The following is a 9900-nucleotide window of genomic DNA, read 5'->3' on the forward strand; positions in this document are numbered from 1 at the left end:
AAGATGCCGTCAAATAATAGCATCTCACTTATCGATATGGCTCACAGTATTAATAATAATCTTCTATAATATGGGTAAGCTCCTCTAAGTAGCTGATCGTTCACCACAAGCTTTCTTTAAGTTTGGCTCATTAAAGCATTGAAATGTGGACTGCTTTAGTGATGTCACAACTTAGGAGCACCTTTATGTGTGCACCACCTCCCATCGGTTTTAGACCATACTGGAGCCGGAGCGTGACGTCACAACGTGTTGAGACTGTACAGAGGCTTTCTGCAGGCTGATTAATGACGTGACTCTTGACGTCACAGAACAAGCCAACCGAGGTTATAAGTAGAGGCTCTTTCAAACCAAACATTTAAAAGAACTCTCTGGGGCCTTGTGTTCCAGGGGGGCCTCTATGGGGAGTTTGCATGTTCTTCCCTTGAGGTGTGGGTTCACGGGTAATCCGGCTTCCTCCCACAATCATCAAAACATGCACTTTAGATAGGAGGGCTAGTTGGTTGGATGGTCCAAGTGGTTCGTCCCTCTGACACCAACATAGTGCAGCCTCCAGCATGTGTGTGTGCGTGCTGGGTGCAGGCTGCCTGCACACTATGTTGGTGTCCGATATTTTGGTTATTAAGCTAAATTGATTTACATCATGCCCAACTCAAATTTGATTGGAAATTGAGCAAGCTAAAAAGTGTTCCAGATCGTCAAGACTCTCGGTCCGATGGGAGAAGGGGACCAGGCTCGACCCAAGACTTCACGTTGAAGTCAAGACTTCTGCAGAAGGAATAAAACAAGCTGAGAACGTTTGATTCAGACGAGGCGTCACCACACGCTGAGAGGGGGAAGAGGAACATCAGAGGAGGGATCTTTATATTAGCATCTTATTAACAATCAAATCACACTTCACTCGAAACAAACAAACATTTTTCTATCTGGGTGAATATGACAGATAATCGTCTACTGAGCAACATTCATACATGTGATTTCCACTCTAAGCAGAGGCTACAGAGATGACGACATGCAGAGGGAGGGAGGAAAGAGAAGAAGTCGGAATAAAAACAGAAATATGAAAATGGAAAGATGAAGATGTGAAAAACAAATATAAGTTGACGAACATTGACAGAGTGAGACACGGGGATTCAAGACATTAGTTCTAGGTTTTCTTGATACATGTAAATTTTTTTTGTTTTTTTTTACATTTCTGTAATATTGTTTTTGTGTTGAACAAATATAATTATTAAGATAGTAGCAGCAGCACGTTTTTTAGTTTTTAAATGTTTAAACTTTTTTTGGGCTCTGTTTTTCCCGGCTGAGGGGACGATGGCGGCTGACCTCGGGACGACTGAGCAGCTCGGGGTCGTTTGTACTGAAACCAAAACCGTCTTCACCACTGAAACCGTCTTTATCAGCGTCCACTTTGTGTGACCAACGTGAACGTTCTCTTGGCGTGCCACGCTTTTCTCTGATGAGCAACCTTTCCACAGGAGCTGCCTTTATATTGCTTTAATGCAAATGAGAACCTTGAGTACAAGTCGTCTCTTTCATTGTTGCTGGGGCAGTTGCCCATCGCTGCTGCCTCATTTGTGGACTTGAATTTGAAAAATAAAGATGGCGAGCGCGTGAAGGCGGTTTTGGTTCCTGTTTGGTCTCTAGGAGGCACTGACTGGCTGCAGAGGCGGGCAGGGGGAACGGCTGCCTTCCTGTCTGGATAACAGGACACTGCAGACACCCAGACCTCCTCCTCCTCCTTCTGTTGCTGGCGCCCCCGCTGCAGGTGTCGCCCCCTCTTGGACGGCTGTGGAAGTAACGTCTTCGTTGTAGAGTCGTTTGATGCCGTCGAAGAACTCATCTACCTCCATCTCCTCCACCTGGACACACAGACGGTTATGTAGCGACGGGCTTTTGAAGATGGGACTTAAATGGGGACAATTTATCGGCTTTTTGCATCAAGCCTCAAGTGGACACTTGAGGTATTGCAGTCTGCAAGTGTGGAAGAGAGAAAGAGAGAGATGGTGGTACCTTGCGTTTGGAGGAGGATTTGCAGCGCAGTGTGACCTTCTGCAGGTGGTTAAGTTGGTGGAAGTTTTTGGGTGGAGAGAGCAGCTCTGGGATGTCAGTGGAGGAGCCAGGTGTTATTTGCTCCTGTGGAGCAGCGGTGATGACGGCGTGGTCCCTAGAAGACTCGGCGGTGGAGTTTCTGATCCCTGGAGAAGATACAGAAATGCTTGAATAGTTAAAGGACCGACTCCAGACACACACATGTTCACACCTGGGACTAGACTTTGATGTGGAAAACCTCGGGCAGCGTCCCTTTAACGTACCCAGTGTGCAGCAGCGGAGTGTGGGGTCCTGGTCCGGAGGCTGCAGGCTGGTCGGGCTCTGCAGGGGTTGGTAGATGTAGACAGTGTTGGGAGGCAGGGAAGCCTTAAGTGTGGACAGACTACGAGCCACCAGCTCTCGGCTTCGAATCAACTCGGAGCTGTCGATCTGAGAGACAAGAAGAGGAGGGAGGGATAACAGACGAGACTTATTCAGATAAAAAGTTTTGGTTTTTATGCTCATCCAGAGAAGCTGGTGGATTCATATCTAAATCAGCGTGCTCTAAATTAAAGCTCAAAGAGATAAACTGAAGAATCAACAATCACTGAAATGATGAGTCTCGTTGTTAAGATCAACAACCACGATGTCAGCGCTCCTGACCTTCCTGTGTACAATAAACAGCAAACATTCATCTCCCCAAGATGACAAACAGCTTGAGGACAAATATGCAAGTATCATTTATTGACTTTTGGATCTAAAGAAGGAGCAGGGAAGGCAAACACAGGAGATCACCGAAAAAAAACAAACTCTTTGTAGTTTCAGTTTGTTCAAGCGCTGTGTAAATATGACCTCCTCTGTTCTGACTCTGAATCACTTCGACTGCCTGTTTAGCGCCCTCTGCTGGGCTGACCCCGCACTGCATTAGTCTTCTCATTCAGCGACTCGTACTAAATACGTTTACCTGAGCGGATGAGTTAAAGCGGAGTAAAAAGAGATTTTGAAGCTCAGTGTGCTGTTGGTTTTGGACAGCTGAAGAGACAGGAAACGTCGGGAGGAGAGAGAGAGCGGAGGACGACATGCAAGAAGGGGCAGAGGTCAGATTCAAACCCAATGAGGACTACAGCCTCTTTACATGGGGCGTGCAACATGACCCCCTTTAGTTTCCTTTACAAGTTTCTGAAGTTTTTTTTTAAGATTTTATTTTCAAGTTGACGTCTTTTCTTGATCTTTCTTTGAGCCTTCTGTGCTGCTGCTGATCCAAACGGAACACTTGCAGATTGACTTGGGTACCTGTGCCTTCTTCAGCAGCTCGATGGTGAGAGCCAGCCAGTCAGGACAGCAGGTCTCCAGCTCCAGAGTGATGAGGGCCAAGGCCAGCATGGATCCTCTCAGCTACGGGAGCACATGAGGGTCAAACTTGGTCAGTTTTCAGGCAGGTGGAAAAAAAGCAGCTTTGCTTTTAGTTGACAGCAGCAGAGCAGAGATTTCCACAGGGATGAAGTGAAGGTGTGTGTGTGTGTACCTGTACGAGTGTGTGGTCAGACAGACACTGGTAGAGCCGTCGAGTGAGCATGGACAGGTGCTGAGAGCGGTTCAGTCCCAACATGGAGTCCAAAAACCCAGAACGACACGACAACACCATCGCATGGAACTGTGAGGAAGAAACGCCATTACTACAAGGTACTGAGTCTATTTCATACAGTCTGAACGTTTGGGGCTGGACATGTGCTGCCATGAATCCATGACTGAGTCGCATGCTGCGTTTGAGCTCGTGTCTCATTGTGTTAAGATTGCACTTCACCTCCGCTGGTCACTCGTTGACTTCGAGGACTCTTTCAGTGAACAGAGCGCTCCACGAGCTCTCTTTACTGAACTGTATATCACCGCTTCTTTAAACGCATGACTACGACCTGATGAGGGAGAGAAGCTGCCAGTCTGATCTGTGTCGTGTCCCAGCACAGCTCAACATTTCCATACACATGAGGGTGATGGTGGCTGCTTCTGCACTTCCAGTCATGGCGCTGCTTGTGTCAGCGGTTTATTCTGGCTTATTGATCACACCAGTTTATGTGTAGTCAACTTTTTAAATGGAGAAAAAAAAAGTGTGTTCGATGGAGGGAATTTTATGGTAGTTGCTCATGATAATAGCAGGGAAAAAGGCAGACGTGTTGAGAACGTCTAAGGAAAGGCTGAAATCCCAAAAAGAAGCTACAACTGTCTGAAAATTAACTGATTTACATTCGACTCCTGAACATGACATCGTTCCACTCATTGCTTATTCTGGAGGGGAGCTCCTTTAATAACAAACAAAATATCATGCAGAGAGAGGTACAAAGTCAGGTGCAGTAACATCTCTTTACCACCAGGTGGCACATGCTGCACTGAATGAATAAGGCTCAAACACAAACAAGAGAAAGCTAGAGAATAATATCAGATAATATGAGACACAGTGAAGGTTGCATATGTGTGTGTGTGTGTGTGTGTGTGTGTGTGTGTGTGTGTAAAAGACGTACAATGTGCAGGAAGTCCAGTGCTGTGGCGGTGTGCAGATCCCAGTTCAGTTTGTCCAGGATGAGACGCTCCATCCTCAGGATCTCTGCAGAGGAGCAGCCACAGCTGCTGGAGTCAACCAGCTCCTTCAGAGAGGGCACACACTGACACACTGACACACACACACACACACACACACACGCAGTGAGAATTCAGTTAACGTCACATGATTGATCCTCTGTGATCTAAAATAACCAGAAACACTTGAAAGAGCGACTGATCCAAGCTGTTTTGTGCTTCGATTTGAAGTTTTAAAAAGTATGAATAAGAAAAGAAAATCAGTTCATTTTTTACGCTCCTCCCCTCGATATTTCCCTCTCTCTGTGTCGTGCACTGTCATTGGCTTTCAGCTGTTGCTGCAGTCAAAACAAATGTCTCTGTACCAGATTTAGGTGTTTTTAACTGCAACATATCTCTCAGGTGTTTGTGAAGCTTCAATGGATCACTCGATTCCTGTGTGTGAAATTTACTCAACAAAAACTGCTGATCAGAGCAGTTCACCTCTCATCCGAGGCTTTGTATCAAACATGCGGCTTACACGAAGCTCTACTTTCTGATGTGTGTGTGTGTGTGTGTGTGTGTGTGTGTGTGTGTGTGTGTGTGTGTGTGTGTGTGTGTGTGTGTGTGTGTGTGTGTGTGTGTGTGTGTGTGTGTGTGTGTGCGTGCGTGCGTGCTCACCTCGTCTTCCTCGCAGGTCTTGGCAGCCAGGAAGAAGGCGGCGATGGCGATGCAGCGGAGGTACTTTGGACGAGCCTGAAGACAAACAGTCAGGTTAACACCACAGATCTGATCCATGAACACTTGAGCTGCTGAATGTGATTCAGTTGTCGGGATGCTGAGAGACATTTTCATTCAGCATGGCCGTTTTGGACGCCCCTGGGTTTGCCAGATATGAGAGCAGTTATCAGGTCAACAGGTGTTGCAGCGATGGAAGCGGGCAGTGGAACTGCTTCAGATAGAAGTGATTGGACCAGATAAAAACCAAACAAGAATTTCCCCCTCAGGAATTAAAAAAAGCATTTAAAATAAATCAAAAAGATCGAGTCAGTCGATGTTTGGTCCTCCTTAACTTGAGATGTGCTGCCTTCATATTGTTTTTGAACATTACATCATATCCCCTTACTTTACTTTTTCATCTCAGTGCTATCGTTTAATCTTCCTGATGTTGTGTGCTGTGTTTCTGTTCAGAAAAATAAAAAGTCATGGTAGCAGTTTTTATCACTGATGTAGGTCGGGATCACTAAATCATAGGACAGTCTAAACTGTATAAGACGTCCGTGATGAACTTCAGTCTGAAGTGAGTCTTTATCAGGAGCACACAGAGTCCAGGGCCCTGATAGTCTCACAGCGTTTCACTCCACAGCTACAAACATGAACTTTCTGTCTGTGGAGTGCAGCACACTTTGTCTAACTACCCTTTTTTTCCCGTCTTTAAAGATTTATTTTGGGCTTTTTATGTCTTTATTAAAGATCTAGGACACACAAGATAAGAGACCGAACTCAGGCAGGAAGAGAAAGAGAGAAAAATGATGTGTCAGGAAAACAGGCACAGGCCTGATTTGAACCCGCACTGGCACAAGAGAGCATGAAGGTAGCTCAACAAAACCAGAAAACATGGTATGATCGTAAAGCCAGAGAGCGAAGCTTCAAACCAGGCCAAAAGGTTCTCCTACTCCTCCCCACATCTGACAGCAAACTCCTCTCCAAGTGGTACGGTCCCTATGAAATCACCAGAAAAGTGGGTAAGCTCACATATGAACTGTTTATGCCTGACAGAACCAAAAAGCACCAGACATTTCATGTGAACTTGTTAAAAGAATTTCAGTCTCGCCAGGAAGCTGTCCCTCAACTGTTGATCCGGGCAGTACAGGATGAAGACATGCCAGAGAAATTCATACCGGGAAGCCTGGGTGAGTCATCTGTGATCGACACATCACACCTTTCTATTTCTCAGCAGAAAGAGGTGACTCCACTTATTGACCCAGAGCTCTTCAAAGACACCCCGGGCTACACTGACCTGGTACAGCACAACATCCGGCTGAAGGTGGAGGCGCCACCACGTCAGAAGAGCTACAGAATCCCAGAGCGACTGGTGTCGGTGCTGAAGAAGGAGATCAAATTGATGCTTGAACTCGGTATAATTGAGGTATCCAGTAGTGACTGGTGCAGTCCAGTGGTTCTAGTACCAAAGAAAGATGGCTCACTGAGATTTTGCATAGACTTTCGTTACTTGAATGCTGTGTCATTGTGTGACCCGTACCCCATGCCCAGGATTGATGAGCTGGTGGAGCGAGTGGGACGAGCCGAATACATCTCCACCTTAGACCTGAGCAAGGGCTACTGGCAAGTGGCACTGGCATCTGAGGCCCGTGAACTGACAGCATTCAAAACTCCATTTGGTATGTACCAATTTCGGGTTATGCCATTTGGGCTCCAGGGGGCGCCCGCTACGTTTCAAAGGCTAATGGACTATGTGCTGAGAGATGTTTCAGAGTTTGCAGCTGCATATCTGGACGACGTGGTGATCTACAGCCAAACCTGGGAAGAACACATGTATCATCTTCAACGAGTCCTGCAGTGCATCAAAGCAGCTGGCCTAACCATCAACCCACAGAAATGCTGTCTGGCTCAGAGCGAAGTGGAGTACCTCGGGTTCGTGATTGGCCATGGAAAGCTCAGACCTCAGGTGGGAAAAATGGAGGCAATCCATTCTTTCCCCATCCCAACCACAAAGAAGAAAGTGAAGAGTTTCATTGGTCTGGTGGGCTGGTACAGGAAATTCCTTCCTCGCTTTTCAGATCGTGCAGCTGTTCTCCACGATCTCACCAAAGATGTATCACCAAGAAAGGTAAAATGGAGTGATCAATGTGACCTTGCTTTCAGGGATCTCAAGGAAGCCATAAATGTATACACAGCGCTGCAGACCCCTGATTTCAACCAACCGTTTATTCTGCAAACGGATGCATCAGGTGTGGGCCTTGGTGGAGTTCTGTTGCAGGAGGTGGATGGAGAGGAGGCCTGTTGCCTTTTTGAGCCGAAAACTTCTTGACAGAGAGACCAGATATTCAACCGTGGAGAAAGAGTGCTTGGCCATGAAGTGGGCAATCGAGTCACTGAGGTACTATTTGTTGGGGCGACACTTCAGCTTGGAAACTGACCATCGTGCGCTTCAGTGGCTCCACAAAATGAAAGACTCCAACACTAGAATCGCTGGTTGGTACCTGGCTCTACAACCTTACAGCTTCACTGTCTTCTACAAGGCGGGCAAGTCCAATACGGTGGCTGACTCTCTCTCTAGGGTTCATGAAAGTTAGAGGTGCGTGGCCCTAAAAGAGGGGGGAGGAAATGTAATGGAGCTATGTCCATTACCAGGGATAAAAGGTGTTCCAGCCAAAAGAGTCCCTGGGGAAAGAGAAGAAGAGAGAAGGTTCCGGCCTAACGAGGACCAGCTGGTATAAAAGCAGCACACTCACTCTGCCAGGGGGAGGCTAGGGTGAGGTTCTGCGGGGCATGCTGCCAGACATGTTGTTTTTAAAATTGTTTGTTTTGTTATTTTGTAAATAAATGTCACCTAGGTGCACATGAAGAAGCCTCAGCTCTACTTTGTCCTCCAGAAACGCAGTATAGGCTATCCGTGACCTGACGAATGTCACAGTTCCCAACAGTATTTTTTGAGGCTCTACGTATTTAAACATCTTTTTGAATGTCTGCCCTTGCAGTTTTAAGTCAAATAAACACACATTCCTAAGAAAGGTCTCACTGAAGTTCTGTGGCAGATCAGTGTTTTCATTCATTGGTGTTTCGTTTGGACTCTGGGGAGCATCTTCACGTGCACCGACAACAGAAGACTGAGAAATGTTTTTTCTGAATGTCACTTATGCTTTCAATGGAGCATGCTCTATGTTTCCTGGACATATGAGCAGTGAATGACGATTTCACAGTAAATGTATTTTTACAACCAGTTACTGAGAAGACAATGGGGTTCATTTCTATGAACTCTACAATGCAGCACGTAGCCCCTCGTTGTCTCTAGTGTTTTGCTGCAAAACCCGCAAGTAATCATTTTTAGCAAACTAAACTGACAAATAACATGGACTAATGTTGGAGAAAATGGCACTTTTTCCCTCCCATACAAATTTAATTAACGGAGAAAAAAATGGACAATATAGTGTTTTACAGTGAAAACGAAAGCTAATCCTACAGAGGCACAAAACCAGATATTTAATTATTTCCTCTAATAAGCACTACCCCGACAAAGCACTAGAAAAAAAGCTCAGTTAAGTTCGCCATGAAAACTCACATGATGCCCGTCTGCTGTAAGCGCGAAATACACGTAGAAAAAAAACGTCGACTTCTCTTGCTAGCTTGCCGGTACACACAAGAACGCCTATTGCACAATTGCAAAGCAAAGCCCCATGAAAAATCCGAACATAAGGATTTTAGCAACAAACACGCTGAATAACAAAATGCTAGCTTAGAGTCAGCGCCAATTTACATTACGTGTGTGTGTTTTGGTGCCAAAGAATCAGCTAATTTTACCTCAAAACTGCCCAGTCGAGTTAGCCCCGCCAGTCAGTGTTTTAACTGCGCTCACAAACAGAGGTAGTATTTTATTTATCTTACAGGTGACTTTAGTAATTGAGCAGAACAATTTTATACAACGTCAATGTTATACTTACAAGTATTACGTCATCGCAGCTCCAAGTGTTGTTTTTCTTTCGCAGCTCCAAGTTGTAGCAGCATGAGGCCGTGACGCACAGAGCAGTAGACACAGACCTGCATGAAATGCCAGGCTGGGCACGAGCTACTTTGAAAAGCGAGTACCGCATCCTCTCGCGATGGTTCAGTGGTGCAATGAAATAAATGTTTTTCCCATAGACTGTTTTTCCACAGTGGATGTTATTAGCCATAATTTCATAACCATCTATGGTGCACTTACCTGGAGAAAACAACATTGATGACAACATTAAACTTAATTTAAATACAGTCTTTTACATTGTTATTCAGTAATTCAGGAATATTTTAGTTTAACACTGTGGTGATGTTTGAAACACTTCTAAGTTATTTTGTCACTTAGGGACAAAATTGTTAAATTGTTTAAAAATATAAACTACAAGCCTCTTTATATATTTTATGAAATGCAGAGTGACGAATCACAAATGGTCAAAGCTGGCCTGCCATAAGGTTCTGTTTTTCGAATAAATAAATCACGTAATGAAAATAAGAAATTATAATGATGTATGCTGTTTGTTGTTGTTGTTGTAGTTCTTTTTAACAAGACAAAGTGAAAGGGAATTTGGTATAGTTATCATTTTGCAT

The 9900-nt window shown here is 45.2% G+C and overlaps 2 protein-coding genes across 2 annotated transcripts; one reads left to right on the top strand and one right to left on the bottom strand.

The window, feature by feature from the left end:
• Nucleotides 1–837: 837 nt before the first annotated feature.
• Nucleotides 838–5391, bottom strand: LOC306837516 (cyclin-I-like). Its single transcript, XM_079365248.1, has 7 exons — nt 5260–5391; nt 4545–4685; nt 3554–3682; nt 3322–3423; nt 2313–2478; nt 2011–2195; nt 838–1859 (listed from the first exon to the last, which is right to left on the bottom strand). Exons 1-7 carry the CDS (start codon nt 5374–5376, stop codon nt 1641–1643), a joined length of 1059 nt encoding a protein of 352 aa, XP_079221374.1. The 5' UTR covers nt 5377–5391; the 3' UTR covers nt 838–1640.
• A 785-nt stretch (nt 5392–6176) lies between these two features.
• On the top strand, nt 6177–7007 carry LOC306837165 (uncharacterized protein). Its single transcript, XM_079364717.1, has 3 exons — nt 6177–6323; nt 6407–6727; nt 6853–7007. Exons 1-3 carry the CDS (start codon nt 6201–6203, stop codon nt 6856–6858), a joined length of 450 nt encoding a protein of 149 aa, XP_079220843.1. The 5' UTR covers nt 6177–6200; the 3' UTR covers nt 6859–7007.
• The last annotated feature ends 2893 nt before the right edge of the window (nt 7008–9900 follow it).

Source organism: Symphodus melops (genome assembly GCF_947650265.1).
Source record: "Symphodus melops genome assembly, chromosome: 16".
NCBI lineage: Eukaryota > Metazoa > Chordata > Actinopteri > Labriformes > Labridae > Symphodus > Symphodus melops.

Bases quoted from the DNA above. Each gene is read 5' to 3' on its own strand.
- LOC306837165 (XM_079364717.1), top strand. From the start codon at position 6,201: ATGATCGTAAAGCCAGAGAGCGAAGCTTCAAACCAGGCCAAAAGGTTC. The intron at 6,324-6,406 runs GTAAGCTCACAT...AAAGAATTTCAG, and splicing joins TGAAATCACCAGAAAAGTGG to TCTCGCCAGGAAGCTGTCCC.
- LOC306837516 (XM_079365248.1), bottom strand. From the start codon at position 5,376: ATGGATCAGATCTGTGGTGTTAACCTGACTGTTTGTCTTCAGGCTCGT. The intron at 3,424-3,553 runs GTACACACACAC...GTGCTCCCGTAG, and splicing joins CTGACCACACACTCGTACAG to CTGAGAGGATCCATGCTGGC. The intron at 2,479-3,321 runs GTACCCAAGTCA...CTTGTCTCTCAG, and splicing joins AGCTGCTGAAGAAGGCACAG to ATCGACAGCTCCGAGTTGAT.